At 42.5% G+C, this 16358-nt stretch overlaps 1 protein-coding gene across 1 annotated transcript in view; it reads right to left on the bottom strand.

Moving 5' to 3' along the window:
* Positions 1-2457: 2457 nt before the first annotated feature.
* EXPH5 (exophilin 5) overlaps positions 2458-16358 on the bottom strand; it is a 68235-nt gene continuing 54334 nt past the window's right edge. The window contains exons 5-6 of the mRNA XM_060234845.1: positions 14964-15087; positions 2458-10308 (exon numbers count right to left, since the gene is read on the bottom strand). Of these exons, the coding sequence (XP_060090828.1) occupies positions 5615-10308; positions 14964-15087 (4818 nt within the window). The 3' untranslated portion in view covers positions 2458-5614. The remainder of the gene's footprint in view (positions 10309-14963; positions 15088-16358) is intronic.

Here is a 16358-nt window from a genome sequence, read left to right as displayed (position 1 = left end):
GGAAGGCAATGGCAAACCACCCTGTAAATGAGTCTGCCATGAAAACGTCATGATGTGACATCACCCCAGTGTTGGAAATGACTAGTGCTTGCACAGGGGACTACCTTTACCTTTTAAACAATATTGCAGATGGTTTTGATTTGCTGGGGCAAGGGTCTGTAAACAAGTATTTCAATAGAATCAGTTGGAAGGGACCTCTGAGATCATCTAGTCCAGCCCCCTGCACAATGCAGGAAATTTACAAATACCTCCCTCCCACACACACCCAGTAACACCTGCTCCACACCCATAAGATTGGAGGAGGGGACAACAGGATTCCTAGGTGTGTAAGAAGGGGCCACGAGAATTAAGCACTGATGCAACACTTCCTGTGCTCCTCCTTATGATCTGCCTAAGTTCACAGAATCAGCATTGGTGTCTGATGGCCATCTAGCATCTGTTTAAAAACCTTTAAGGAAGGAGAGCCCACCACATCCCAAGGAAGCCTGTTCCATGGAGGAACTGCTCTGTCAGGAAGTTCTTCCTGATGTTTAGTTGAAAACTCTTGATTTAATTCCAACCTGTTGGTTCTGGTCTGACCTTCTAGGGCAACGGAAAATGTATAGCTTTCCAACAACAGGGAGCTCTCACTCTTGAAAGCTTATACACCCTGACAATCGTGTTGGTCATTAAGGTGATAGTAAATTCAAAGACTTACAGAGTTAGGTGGTGTTTTGTTTTTAATTTTGGGACTTTAAATGGTTTGGATTTGGTACACCCTTTGGGTCCCAGCGGTCTGGGAAAGCACCTGTCCTTTAGATCGAGGCACTACAATTACCTGTTTGACTTCAGGCTTTAGCTTAGTAATGCCGCTTTTGAATGTCTGGAGAGTGGGAATTAAAGAAAAAATCACAACAAAACCAGTAAATCAACATCGTTGCTTGAAGCCTCTCTTGCTGGCATGCTAGTTTCTCTTTTCAGGGGGATGTTCAATGTCGGTGAACGTTCAGAAGTGATACCCCCCTACACTCCCCTATAGCAGCACAATCCATTCTTTCATGGCATCCTGTTCTTCTGCTCCAAATACAGACCTGATTTAACAGTCATTCTGTTGGGACAGAAACTTATATGTATGTCTTTGGACAGAAACCTCCAAAGGAAGTTCACAGTACTGTTAAGAGGCCAAAAGTTAAAAACAGTAATAGTTAAAACTTCATAAAATCATCCAAGCAACAAATGCAGAGAACCAGCATCTTGCTTAAACTGGGCATTGCTATGTGTGAGAAATGTCTAAGTGTGCAACACTGGCATTCCAACACAGCACTTGCTTGGGCTGCAACATGCCAACTTTGCACATGTCACAGATGACAGCCCAGGTTAATTGAGATGCTGACTGTGTGAAAAACTGTACAGGTAAGGTATTTTTGTCCTGCAAATACTGCCTTTAAAGCTGAGTGGTGGGAAAGGGACCCCACTGTCTCTCCCTGCTAGAGTCGCCAGCTGCCTAGAGAGAAAAAAGTCCTGCTGCTTTAATAGAATCTTAATGGGATGTTATTTATCTCCATGCTATGGAAACCTTCAGCTTGCTCATTTCCACACATTAAGGTTCTATGAAAGGGACGGTATTTTTTTTTCCCTCTAGGCAAGCCTACTTCTTTGTTAAAACACAGCATGGAATTTTCATTGGGTCTCGTGTTTTGGAAGAGAGAGAATGTTCTTTCTATTCACTTTCTTCCTACAGAAAAAATTCTTCCCAGAAAATTATCATAATCACTAATGGCTATATTCCTTACCCACATATGAAGCTGCCTTATACTGAATCAGACCCTCAGTCCATCAAAGTCAGTATTGTTTACTCAGACTGGCAGCAGCTCTCCAGGGTCTCAAGCCGAGGTTTTTCACAACTACTTGCCTGGACCTTTTTTTTAGTTGGAGATGCCGGGGATTGAACCTGGGACCTTCTGCTTACCAAGCAGATGCTCTACCACTGAGCCTTCGTCCCTCCCCACAAGATTCTGCCCTGGATTTTCCCCTTTTGTTTTCCAGATTTCTTCTGCCTGGTTAGATTCAGTTGTGGGCTGCGCCCCTTATCCAAGCCACTTGAATGTTTAATCCTTTTGAGACCCTTATTTAGCCATTTATCATCTGCCTTTCTCCCCAGTGAGGGCCTGTAGCATCTAGACTATCATTCTTGCCTTTTCCTTTTTATCCTCACAACCCATCACCCTGTGAAACTGCTTAGGTTGAACAAGACTAGCCCAAGTCACCCACCCCACCCTGGCAAAATGGGATTCAGGATCTTAATCCAACCAGCTACACCATGCTGGCACAAAACATGCCATGTAGTGATGAATGGCGGGGGGAGGGGAGAACATTGACATCTGGATGTTTTTATTGTATGTTTGGCATTAAGATGTATACCGCTCCTTAAAAAAAATCAGTATAGCATTCACATTGATGAACACACAGAAATAATGATGTGATCATAAATATGCTCCATTTATTTAAAAATAGTCCTATTCAATATTCATAGCTTATTTTAAGTGAAAACCATCCCTTCCCCCCAAACACAGCCAACTTGCAGGGTGGGTGTACCACAAGGCAGAATGCAGCCACTTCTGGGGAGGTCCAGAAAGGCTTGTGAGATTGTTCTGTAGCTTCAGTTTCAATTCTTGCTCACCTCCAGCACTGCACTGCTGGCTACTCCGCAGAGGATACAGGCAAAACCATATCCAGAAATGCAGAGAACTGCATACATTCTATAAGCATACCACAGAATGGCACTCTCTTGTTCTTTAGAGTTGACCTGTGGCTCACTTGCAAAATAAAGCAGCAGTTACCACCAGCTTTGTCTATTGTAATTCACCGAGATAATGTGTTTGCAGTCCAAGTGGCAGCTAGTAGATTATTAATGAAGAACTGGTTTGGGGAAGGCAGCAAGGCACACCAATTCAGTTATTTATGGCTCTGAAGCGCACATGAAATTCACATGCATGCAGCTTATTGGAATAGAGACAACAGGTCTGTGTGGCTGAATACATATAGGATCTGATACCTCGTTTAAAAAGAACAGGGCAAGCCTTTCAGGTAGGGAGATTCTGAGTGCGCTTTGAAGTTTCAACACCTATAAGAGAAGGCACATGGTTCAGATTTGCTTCTAAGCATGCAGTTGTGTGCTCAGTTGTACTTTATCTTACAGGCTTCTATGGACACTTTAACAATTCATGCGTATGGTCTATTTGTGTGAGCAGCGTAACATAAATGAATGAAAGGAAATCCCAGATGGACTCCAATTTTTGAGCTCCCCCTTTTCATAGATCTCTTGCAGAGCTCTGTTGAGTTCTTTACTCCGATGCTGCACTGCTCTCACAAATAGACTATTCATGAGCTGCTGAACTGAGCTGAAAGAGCCAGTGAAGCTAGTGTATGAACTGTTAGCTGCTTTTGCTTAAATGAGGAATTAAGCAAACCTAAATTAACATTCAATGACCTCAATCAACATATAGGCTAAATAAAGGTGTATTATAGTTTCCAGAAAAATTAAACAAGAGTCTTGTGGCATCTTAAAAAGATTCACAAAAATGTATTCCACTATAAGTATTCACAAGCAGGGTTTAACTTCCTTAGATACATCTGATGAAATAAACTCTGATTCACAAGAGATAAATTTTGTTTGTCTTTAAGGTGTCACTGGATTCCTGTTTAATTTGACTGCAACAGACTTAAATGCGGCTATCTCTCTGCAGTTTATAATTCCCCATTATATATTTACCATGAGAGACCCTTGCCTATGTACCTAGAGGCAATTTCATTCAAAAGTAATCTCAGAGTAAGAAAATAATTACAAAATATAAAAGGGGAAAAGTGCAAAGTCTAAAAAAAAGCAGAAAAAAACAATGATATAACAATGTATATATATGTAAACATTTATCTTGCACATGACTTGCTGTGCATACTAGACTTCTTGTCACCAGGACAATTTTTTTCTTCTTTTTATGGTGCAGTCTTGAAATCCGAACACTTCTCTCTCAGTACAGAAGGCTGCATTTGTTGATTAGATCCATTTACTTAACACATCAAAATAAATTACATTTAAATAATCTTTTTCTAAAAAGTAATTTGTACCTTGTACTTTCAAATGCTATTGGAACAGTTACGGTTGCAAGAACCACTCTGGATATAAATAGGATTTTCATCTGTCATCACATGTGCAATAACAACATCATACAATAAAGTAGCATTTAAACTTAAAAGCACACATTCAAACCATACACACGCGCACACACTTCTTTAACGAAGCAGTCACTAATTTAAAAGTACTGGTTTTAAGTACCAATTTTAACATGTTGGTACTTATTGATCAGGTAAAAAACCTAGAGCGCAATCAACACTTAAGTCCTGTTTAGGTTACTAATAATTAAGTCCAGTGAGTTCAGTGGTCCATATAGCTGAAGGTAAAACGGGCAAACTGGAATTTGAACACAGACCTATAGCAAGCTAAACCAAGTAGCCAGCATAGCCAGGATGTTTACTTTCAGTTACCAGTGGTTTTCCAGGGCAGGGGCAATCCAGGGAATTTCCTGACATGTTAAAAAGCCAGTCTGCTGTTTATCCAACTGCAGCCTTTAAATCCCACTCATTTCAATAGAAGAGTTAAGCATATAGAAATAAGTGAGCCTTCAAGTGATTTAACTCTCTGTGAGCTCAACCTAGCAAATATTGCTTCAGTGCAGCACACCATTCCTTTTAATGGCTCGCAGGTAAGCTGAATAGTCTGTGGTCCTTCCATAAACCTGTTACGACATTTACCTTCCCAATCAAGTTAATACAATATCATTCATTTATATATGCACATATTTCATTTGCTTACTTTCCCTCCATTTTTGACAGCTTTTTACTATGGGAAGAAGGTTGGGTTTGATGGAACGTGGTGGTGGTGGGGAAAGAGAGGTATATAACAGGCCACAGGAATTTCTGCTGTGGGCAAAAGCTGTCTCCTGATTGCTTAAACGTTGGGTCTTCACGTTCAGCAGAATAAGGGGGAAACAACATGGCTGAGCATTGAGGTAGAAGAATGGAATGTGCCACTTCCAGCCTGCAGGTGAGGGATTACATTTTTCAAATTTCACACAAATTATTTTTTGTTGAGAGAAAAGCAGCACAGTATGCAATTTTTTCTCTCTGGTGTAACAATGTATTATCTGCAGGCCTTAAAAAAAAGTAGAGAGACTTGCATATATCAACAATTACATGACAGGCACATATTCAACAGGTGAAACTTTTCCCATCTCAGTGCGTGATGCACGTAAAAACAAGTTGTGAAACTGATAAAACACCCACAAGTTTACAAGTATCTAAATTTGTGGACACCTTTGAATTTGAGGCCCAGGACAAACAGTCTTGCACCCCGCCTTCCTCTGGCTATGCCACTGCTGCGAGGAATACAAATTATCCTTTCAGTTGTACATATCGTAGAACAATTTTGGGGGGAGGGAGATTTTTCCAGCCATCACAGCCATGCAATCAGATCGCCGCTACTCTGCATCTTAGTCCCTAAAGTTACAAAATGGCCCAAGAATTAAATGAGCCACTTTAAGATAAAGGCCTTTTCTTCACCTCATTTTATTACAGCCTCTCAAAGTTCAGATTCTTTATCATGCTCATTTGGGTAGTATTCATCATCTGTAGTAGTGTCAGAGTCTGAATCTGAAGAATCCACAGGGCCTGCTTCAACGGGCTTCCTTTCAGACGAACCTTCTTTGGACTTATTTATCTCAGGGAAACTTGAACCCAAGGGCTCAGACTTGTTTAAGGAGCAGACCTCCTCCTTTCTCAGAAAACCAGGGTTCTTCAGAAGACATGGCCTCCACAACCGTCCCTCAGTAAGTGATCTCTTTATATTATCCAAGAAAGCTTGCTGCTGCTCTTTCCCAAAAATACCAAATTCAACAGATGGATACATTAAGTGCCTAGATCCAAAGGTCCTGTTAGGGTCACTATAGGCTTCCCAATTCTCATTCTCATTGCAGGACAACAGTTCTGAATAGGAATTAAATTTCCTACTGTTGGGGCGGATTGAGTTGCTCTTTAGAGCTACAGTCCTGTGGGGCTCTCGTGTGTAGGAGCTTTCAGAAAAATGGCGCTCACGCTGCAGTCTGCTAGGACTTGGCCCAGCAAGGGGTAGGTTTTGACTTTTTAACCTATTTGAGGGCTTAACATTTTGATAGTGGTTGTATTCTGTGGGAGGAACTGCCTTTTGTTGCGGACAAATATTTGCCTTTGAATAATTTTTAGTTAGATTGTTTAAGTTTTTATCAAAGGAAGGGGAAAACAAAGATGACTCTCCAATGGTTGTGACATCTTTTTTCTTTTGGCCAAGATCTTCAGCAGTAACTTTGGAAACTGTGGGGCAGTTGATATTTTCTAGAGGTTCATCATGGGCTTGGGAATTATTTAGTGTGGACTCCTTTTCTTTTTGACATAAACCTGAAGGGTTTGGAACGCTGCTCTCTACTCTTTTATCAATGTGTCTGGAACTGTCAGTTTCCCTTTTCTGATTGCACAAGTTTGCAAAAGGCCTCCTATTCTCATTGGTAACCAACAGAGGACCCTCATGGGTTTGTGATTTCTTGTTCTCAAGTTCACCAGGCTGAGGGCTCTGATTCTGGTTCTCATTCCCAGTTTGCAGAATAGACTGGGGAACAACTGATGAAATTAGTAGAGGTTCGCTCATCTCTGAAGAAGGAGTGTCATTCTGTGAAAATATGCTACTTATGTGTGGCTTAGGATTTACATTTTTCTTACTAGAAAACTTTCTGTTTGTTTTGCACATGGCTGCCAGCTTGTTTTTAATTGAAGTCCTATTTTTTCTTTTTTCTGTTTCACTGGCTTTATCTTGAGCATTATCCGAAGTAAGATTATTTTCAGTTGTTGAACCATCAGGCAAATATGAGAGCTGACCTTCTGAATTAAGGTTCTGGTTTTCTACTGAGTTACTCTCAGATAGCTCCGAGCTTGTGCAAACTGTTTGTATTGGGTTATTCTGCAGCACTTGCTCTTGCTTAGATTTTGGAGACTTCAAAAGACACGTAACTGGAGTATTTGGTTGAAGTGATGGATTATCTATGGCAGCTGCTTCCACCTGAAGTGTCTGGTTCTCAGAATGTGACTGCGCAGTGGTCCCTGAAGTTAATGTTTCACCTACGCCACTTGTGACACTTTCATTTCTTGGCTGCAACCCATTCCCTTTTTTGCTATGTAGGGCAAGGATATGGCATATATGACGTGCCCGCTCTTTGACCTTTGCTTCTCGCCTAATTTTCTCTTCCATAGAGCTCACTTGGGCATCAGTTGCTGGATCTGAAGTAATATGTGGATTGTTGCTCACAGTTGATTTATTCAGTGGCTGACAGCCCAAGGGATTCTCTTTTTGAGCATTTCTGGTGCTTAGGGTAGAAGATAGTGCAGCAACATTTCCCAAAGGAATTTTCAGATTGGATGTGCTAAGGCTTAGTGGTCTGTTGCCGCTAAGTGCTTGAGCATCCATTAGTTGTTCTGGTGCTTCTTTTCTGTTGCTCCCCATAAATTGTGAATGAGGAGCAAGGAGCGAGTCTACAATGGGACTGCTAAAATGGGGGCCTTTTTTATTAGTTTCATCTGGAATTTTTGAGTTCTGTGACATACCAGGAGTGACAGATGTCTCAGCTGGCAAGTCTTCTTTTTCTGAATTGCAAGGAAAGCCTGCAGCTTCTAAAACAGTGTGAGCACATTTCTTGGAGGGGCTCTGTCCTGAGGGTGGGGAAGAACCTACATTACTGGAGTCATCTAGAAAGAGATTACACAACTTTCTTGAATGTTTCCGCGGTAATGTATAATAAACCGAAATCAGCTCATGGTATTTGATGTTATCTTCATCAACACTAACTGTAACCATACTGGTAGTTTTACATTTCTGCAAAGGATTTCCTGCATCCGTTTCCTCACAGTCAGAAAGCACTGTAGTTTCCGTTTTGTCTAGACAACATGTAATTGTGCTTTTTTCTGATTTTCTGACAATCTTATCTGTTGCACTTAAGGGATGATCAGGATGGTGACCTTTGGTTTGTGGAATGTTTCCTTCACAGGTGACATCTTTAAGCGACAATGAATGGGCTGGACTTGCAAAGGCAACTGGGTCTCTTTGATTCCAAGAACTCCTTTGATTTCTGTTTGATATAAGTGTCTCTAAATTGTCTTCAATAGCTGCCTGGTTTTCAAATTGGACTCTTCTTCTAGGAGAAGACAGAGGTTTCTTTGATATAACACTACCGTCGATACTGGCAGATTTCCTAGGTACAGTGAAATATGTAACAGGAGATTTAGGAGGACTGCTGCTGGGAGAGCCAGTGATGCTGTTGCTAGTTGCATGTCTAACAAAACTGCTGTGCTTGTTTGACTTTTCAGTGCAAGGGTCTGATAGTCCATCACATTCAGATCCTTTCCAGGCTCTACCCAAACCAGATGAATGGATATTCTCATGTGGCTTCTTGGGCATGGAAATTCTCAAGCTTTCAGAATGACGTGCCCCTCGCTGCAAGCTTTGAAAAAATGAATCCCTTGTCCTGTAACCACTTAACCTAGGAGGAGACATTTGGCCAAGGTCACTCTTTAAAGCATGATCATTTTCCTTGATTGGTCTATTTCTGTACTGAGTGCTTGATAAATACATTTTTTCAGTCTCCCTTGAGGAAGCTGATTTGGCTTGCATGTTCGAATCCAGTGAGACCGGTGGTTTAAAAGATGTACTGGTCTGTGGGACAGCTGCTGAAGAATTCTTAGGAGGACATTTAGTTGGATGGTTTGTATCCACTTCCCCAGAAACTGGTCCCAATGCCCCTTCTTTAAGGTCTCCATTGCCTACTCTGCTTGACTGGCCAGTATCCCTCAACTCCTCTGACACGGGTGTTTGGAAGTCTTCCTTGGTCTGAGTGTGTGCAACCAAAGGTTTTGTGAGTATTTGTCCACCTCTAGTGAATAGATGTTGCCTTTGTGCTGCGTATTTTGCTGGGCCCTTTGAATCAGATAGGACAGGCTGATTGGAAGCCCTTGCTCTGATGAACGGCAAAGGGACTGTTGAGGTATACATTGGACGGTTCTCTATGCCTTTTGTGGACTTTAAAAACTCTTCAGTGGCTTCATTGCCTAAACGATCCGTGTTCCTCAGGTGTTCCAATACATTATTTCGAGCCTCACTCTCACGTTGCCATACACCAATGTTTTTTGCATGGGCAGTTTGCCAGTCATTAGGATTAGCTGGAATTCTCTTAAAGTCAGCATCACAAGTGAGAAAGGGGTCATCGTTATAATACTGGTTACTGTCAGGCCCCAAAAGCTGCTCCTCCATTCTTCCAGAAGGAAATCTCTTGTGGAAGAGGTGTGTCCTACCACGCAGTGATGAATATCTGTAGCGAGGGGTAGCAGTATTCCTTTCTGGCTGACACAATGCATAATTTTCCCAATTTTCAAAACACACAGAGTCTGTAAACTTGTCAGGATAACCAGCCCTGCTCGGATGACTGGCATTTGGTATTGCTCTTCTGTGATTGAGGTTTGACCGATAAAATTCATATTTTGTATTGTCCCATGGAGAACAAGGATACATATCTTCAAATTTAGGGCCAAAGTCCATTAATGATTGTGTCCGAAGTATCCTATCTTGTTCTAATGGATTTTCTGACGAGTGTGGTGTGTTCCATATGATAGACGATAGGGGAGTCCTCTTAGAATGGTGGCGGTAATTCCTTTGTGTGAACGTTTTGTTGCCTTCTGCTGCCAAAGGGTGTTGCAGACCTTCTGAGGAAAGATCAACAGATCCTGAAGACTGGCGTCTTGAAAGAGAAGACAAAGAATAACTTCTGCTAACTGTATCCATGCATGGGAAGTCCCTGCATCGAAACCCACTGCCATGTAGGCCTGAAAGGTTCTCCAAGCTGCCTTCTGAGGAATGTCCAAGAGAATGAGTAGAACACCATCTCTTTGGAACAGGAGACCTTCTGCCCAAAACATTCTGGTTCGCATAATCCTCCACATGGTATTTTTTCATATATGTATCATAAAGTGTCCTTGGGCGGAAGAAAGCTGGGTGTTCCTCTCTGGCTCTCAGGGTCCTTGTCCCATCAGGCAAAAACATGCTCCTCTCATTCCTCTGTATTCCTCTCTGAAAACTCTGTCTGGTAACAGTGGGATACTGATTGGAGTCCGATGTTCTGCAGCCATAGTCAGTTGTAGTTCTTCTCTTTGCTGGACCTTGGGCTTGTTCCTGTGCCAGCTGCTCATCCAGGCTCCCTAGAACTGGAAAGGGGGGAAAAGGGATAAGTATACTGGCAGATACCATCAAAACTTTAGTCCTTGCAAACTGATGCAATTCAAGTTAACACTCCAAATCAGGGGTGTCAAACAAGTGGCCCAGGGGCCGAATCAGGCCTCCAGAAGTCTCCTATCAGGCCCATGAGCAACTCACTGTTGTCTGCTTCCTTCCCCCTCTCTTTATTCATTCTGCAACACAACTTGCTTTGTCAGGCTTGCTCAATCGCACAGGAGCTACAGAGCAAAGCTCCTCTCTTAAGGAGGAAGTGAGGGAAGGGGAGCTAGCTTCGGCAGGCTCTCTCAATTGCACAGCAGAGCTACTGAGCCAAACCTCTCTTCCTTCTGTTGGCTGAGGCTCAACAAGCCAATGTGGTGGATTGGGCTGAGTTTGTCTGTGTCCTTTATAAGATTTTTATCTTCCCTACCTGGCATTACGTTTTATGACACACATGGCCCAGCCCGACAAAGTCCAATTTATGTCAGACCCGGCCCTCATAACAGATGTGTTCAACACCCCTGCTCTAAATATTTTGAGTAACTGCAGCTCTCATAGTAAGAGAGAGACAAAATTAATTACACTGAACAACTGCAGGCATGGTCAAATCTGGGATAGAATTGGGCTTTTGGGTCTCTTTTAATGTTGCAGCAGGCTTGCTGTTCCCTCGCTGGATGTTTCCTTGCTACCACTCAGCTGGTCAGTAGGGGGAGAATGGGGAGGAACGTCAACAGCATTCTGGTATGCTGACATCACTCACCATGCGCCTGGGTGGTGACATCACCATATTGTCAGGGGATGCTGGGAACTTTATGGTTAAACCACAGAGTTTTGCCCAAACATCAGAGTATCTTTGATGTGGTATTGTCACAGAGAGTGATATCACTGAATTGCCAGCAATAAGATTACGTTACTGGCGAGCTCACCCCCCCCCCCCCGTTATGTTATCCTGACAAGTTTGCAGTCCTTCTGTCTTGATAATTGGGAAATTAAGCATTTCATCACCCAGAAATTAATATTACAAGCTCTTGCTACAGATATTCATAATTGTATGGCAGAATGCACTATGTTAGTTCTGTTGTGGTGGTATATATTTTCAAATCTTTTCCACAAACATTCCTTTCATCTTTGTTTTGTGGATACCACAATTATTGAGGAAGCTTTTTCTTTCAAGGCTAGGAGGGGCTTTTTAGTTCAAATGAAAGATAACAGGGGGGCAGGACACAACACATATAATTGTGCATCTCAGCAACTTTTAATTTAAAAAGTGTTAGATTTTAATTGTGATGTACCTTAGCAGCCAATATAGCTGTAACAAAAATAAAGTGATCTTTACTTTGGGAAGGCACGCTAGTTAGATGGAAAAAGGTCCCCTGTGCAAACACCAGTCATTTCCGACTCTGGGGTGACGTTGCTTTCACAACGTTTTCACGGCAGACTTTTTACTGACCTCGGAAGGATGGAAGGCTGAGCCAACCTCGAGCTGACTACCTGAAAACTCAGTTTCCACTGGGGAACGAACTCAGGTCGTGAGCAGAGCTTAGGACTGCAATACTGCAGCTTTAACACTCTGCGCCATGAGACTCTGCAAGTTAGATGACAAAGGACCAAAAGGACTGTTTAAGCAAGACAGGGAGACATCAGAGAAACTGAATTAATTCTTTATGTCCATTTTTACTGTGGAAAGTTTGGGGCATCCACATTGAAGCTGCTCTTTTTGAGAAGGTGTCTGAAGAACTGAGTTAAATTGAAGTGATGAGAGATTAAAGTATAGAACTACTAGGCAAAATGAAAATGAATGTCTCCAGATCCAGATAGCATACACCTGAGAAATGTTAAGGAACTGAAATATTAAATTGTCTGTGTGCTAACCAGACTTATATAACATTAAAAATCAGCCTCTTTACCAGAAGACTGGGAAGTAACTAGGAAATTCCAGACCAGTTAGCCTGACATCTGTCCCAGGCAAATTAATAGAAATCGGAATCTAAGATAGAATTATTAGGCACTTAGAGGAACACAGCCAGCTGAGGGTAAATCTGTATGGTTTCTGTAAAGGGAAGTCCTGTTTCCTGTTTCACCAACTTTTTGAAGTCCTTTGAGAAAACAAACATTTAGATAATAATAATAATAATAATAATTTAGATAATAATGCCTGTTAGACATTATATACTTGGACTGTCAAAAGCCTCAGACAAGGTCCCTCAGAGACTCCTGAGCAAATTCAGCAGTCATGAGATAGGAGTAGAGATCCTCATATGGATTAAAACTTGGCCCAATAACTGGAAGCACAAAGTAGGAATAAATGGACAGTTCTTGTCATGGAGAGAAGCAGTGGGCCCCCTCAAGGACTGGGATTTAAGTTGTTCATAAGTAATCTGAAATTGGAGCGAGCAGTGTGGCAGCCAGTTTTGTAGACGATACCAAAATATTCAGGATGGTGAAACCAAGATGGATTGTGAAGAATTCCTGGAGGAACTTTCTAAACTGGGTGAGTGCGCTACAACCAGTGTTCCCTCTAAGCTGAGTTAGCGTGAGCTAGCTCACAGATTTTTAGCCTCCAGCTCGCACATTTTTGTCTTAGCTCAGGAAGGATGACCCCAGAGCACAATAATTTATGCAGCAGCTCACAACTTCAATGCCAGTAGCTCACAACTTCAATACCAGCAGCTCACAAAGTAGGATTTTTGCTCACAAGACGCTGCAACTTAGAGGGAACATTGGCTACAACATGGCAAATGTTCAGTGTAGGCAGGACAGATAACAGAAAATACTTTTTTCCTCAACAAATAAATTAAATTGCGAAATTCACCATAAGCATGGATGGTTTTAAATAGGATTAGACAGATTTATGGAGACAAAAGAGAACCTCTGTATTCAGAGGCACCAAAACTCTGAATACCAATGCAACATCAGGAGAAGGCCTTGGCCTGTCTGTTAGCTCTCCAGGGTAACTGGTTAATCAGTGTGTGAAACAAGCTGCTGGTCTAATCCAGCAGAGCTCTTCTTACGTTCTCGTCTATAGTCAGAGGCTACTGTCAGAAACACATTCTATGGGATCCACAATACATTGGTATTGCAGAAGATATCCACATATTTCAAAAGAAATTTTGAAAGAGAACCAAATCCTGAGACAATCTGAAGGTGGAATCCCTGTCCCCTGAATTTTGGACAATAGATAAAATATGAATTTATTTATCGCAAAGTCAAAGTTTTTCTTGACAATTTAAAAAAACAAACTTGGAGCACTTTTAGTCCGCCTTTCTTCCATAGGGGACTCAAGGTGGACTGCAATGACAAGTGGAAAACAATGGATTTATAAATACAACAAGCCACTAAAATACAAATCTAGAGTATCTAAAATCTATACATTGCACCCTCAGCTGTTAGCAGGGATAGACCTTTTAAACGCCATTGCCATACAGCAAGGGTCCCCAACCCCCAGACCATGGACCAGTACTGGGCCGCAGCCTGTTTGCAATGGGCCGTGCAGCCTTGCCGCCCCCCCCCCGCAACACCTCCCCCCTATTTTCACCAATTTAAGGCCGGGGAAGGAGGCAAGAGCAGCATTGCTCGCCACTGCTGCAGCAGTTTTCCCGCCGATCAGCTGATTGGCTGAGGGGGCTCGGCCTGGGAGGCGCTTCACGGCCCCTTCCCCAGCCTTAAAATGGTGCAAAAGGGGGGAGGAGGCGGTGGTGAGGCTGCACGGGGGGTGGTGAAGGAGGGAGGAGGAAATGGGGGAGGAAAACGGGGGAAGAGGAGGCAGCGAGGTTGCACAGAGGCGGCAAAGGAGGGAGGAGGAAAACGCGTGGAGGGGGGAGGCCATGGTCGGCGAGCAGGCCCTGGGGCCAAAAGGGTTAGGGGCCACTGCCATACAACACCAGTTTGGTATAATACCTAAGAGTGGTGGACTCTAATCTGGATAACTGGGTCTGATTCCTCACTCCTTCACATGCAGCCAGCTGGATGACCTTGGGCCTGTCACAGTTCTCTTAGAGCTCTCTCAGCCCCACCTACTTCACAGGGTAGGGAGAGGAAGGGAAGGAGATTGTCAGCCACTTTGAAACTCCTTCAGGTAGTGAAAGGTGGCATACAAAACTACTACTATTCCCAAAAGAAATGTTCTTGATACAAGCCACGTCTGCTTTTGATTCCCCACAGAACAAACTGGCCTGTAGCCCCTGATCTTAAAAGCACAGTTGCTGCACAAGTACATATTGGAAGAGGCAGTCTTGCAGATATGACCAGAGAACATACATGCGTACAGTGCAACCCTAAGCATAGTTATGTCCTTCTGAGTCCATTCAATTAAATGTGCTTAGAATGATATAATTCTGTTTAGGATTGTGCTGTTAATGTGCCAGACTGGATAATTTACTGCTGGGCAAATAAACAAACAAACCTTATCATATATCCACCTGTATCTACTTTTTCAGTCCAGCCATGGCACTACATTTGTCTACTGGTTTGATGGTAATTCAATTATCTTGGTGCACAACTGTTAATGTCTCCCATTCATTTCCTGTCATCTGTCAAAGGTGAAGCTTTAGAGGTACAGGATACCAAGCTGTGTTTTTCAGGAATCATCTCCCATATCCTAGTTTTGTGAATACAAAACCAACCTAGAGTGAGGACCTGTGCTTACCTCGTAAGAGCTCTTTTTCTAGCTGCTCATTCCAGGTAGAGGTGTCTTCCATCACCTCAGGTTGCTTTCCATCAAACCGCTTATTTGTCAGTTTAGTGGCCAAAGGAGAGTTACAGGTTTCAGTCTGTGAGGAAAAACAGTCAAGAAAGTATCTAGGTTTTCTCAAATATTTGGAATTAAAACTGAAAAAACAGCTGTCAGAACAGCTCAGTACATGAGAGTACATAATATTTTTCAGTTTTCCTGTGTATATTTAACTTCATGAAATTCAGAAAGCCATGTCCTATTTGCACAGACCTTCCTACCTTTTCAGTATATAATAACAATAGGGCACATGTACGAGCAACACTTAAGTATATCTGGTCCAAATTCATTTTGCCTTCTGGATGTATAATATATTGTGTTGTAGAAACGTCTTTGTTATGTTCAGTTTGGTGTAGTGGTTAAGTGCGCGGACTATTATCTGGGAGAACTGGGTTTGATTCCCCACTCCTCCACTTGCACCTGCTGAGATGGCCTTGGGTCAGCCATAGCTTTCATAGAAGCTGTCCTTGAAAGGGCAGCTGCTGCAAAAGCACTCTCAGCCCCACCTACCTCACAGGGTGTTTTTTGTGTGTGTGGGGGGGAGGTAGAGGAGATTGTGACCGCTCTGAGACTCTGAGATTCATAGTATAGGGCAGAATATAAATCCAAAATCATCATCATCATCTTCTAAATGTTATACTTGAATGCAAAAAAAAAAAAAAAAAAATTGAAAAAAACCCCCAGAAATGTTGTTTACAGAGCACCATCACAAGATGAAAGGCCCCCTGCCCCAAGGAACTTACAATCTAAAATTTCCCACAGGAGAGATAAAGAGAGCAGGGAGATTGTCATACTCAAGAACCAATGGTTTATCAATAGTTTGCACGCCTGAATACTTTCTTGGGGTCTTAACCTTTAGGGGAAGTTGAAAACTTATCCATTTGTGGGCCTGACTGGGTTTAAGAATTAGCTTTATAAATGACTAATACCTGCAGGGCCCAAACATGAAGAGGGCAAGTGGGTATACTTTCACAGGTCCCACCCCAGCTGCAAACCCATCTGCCACATCATCTATTAGTGTTCTTTCAGAAATAAAACAGACCATTTTTCTCTTGGGACTCACAGAAGTGTATGTATATCAGATGTGATATGGGGAGAATCTCACAAGTTTGTACCAGGCCCAGAGAAGTGATTTCTGTGCCTTAAACAGCTGTGGCACTGGGCCCCTCCCCCCGAATTAAAACATGAAGCACACTTCATTGTCACACACATGCAAAAGTGCATGTTTGTGCTTTCTCGATCAGCTCCCAGTTCAGTAGGCGGGCAATCCTCCCCACAGCTGCAGAACAACCATGTTAATAAGGCCTCCCA

Source organism: Heteronotia binoei, chromosome 3 (genome assembly GCF_032191835.1).
Source record: "Heteronotia binoei isolate CCM8104 ecotype False Entrance Well chromosome 3, APGP_CSIRO_Hbin_v1, whole genome shotgun sequence".
Lineage (NCBI taxonomy): Eukaryota > Metazoa > Chordata > Lepidosauria > Squamata > Gekkonidae > Heteronotia > Heteronotia binoei.
This window is presented reverse-complemented; position numbering and strand designations above follow the sequence as displayed.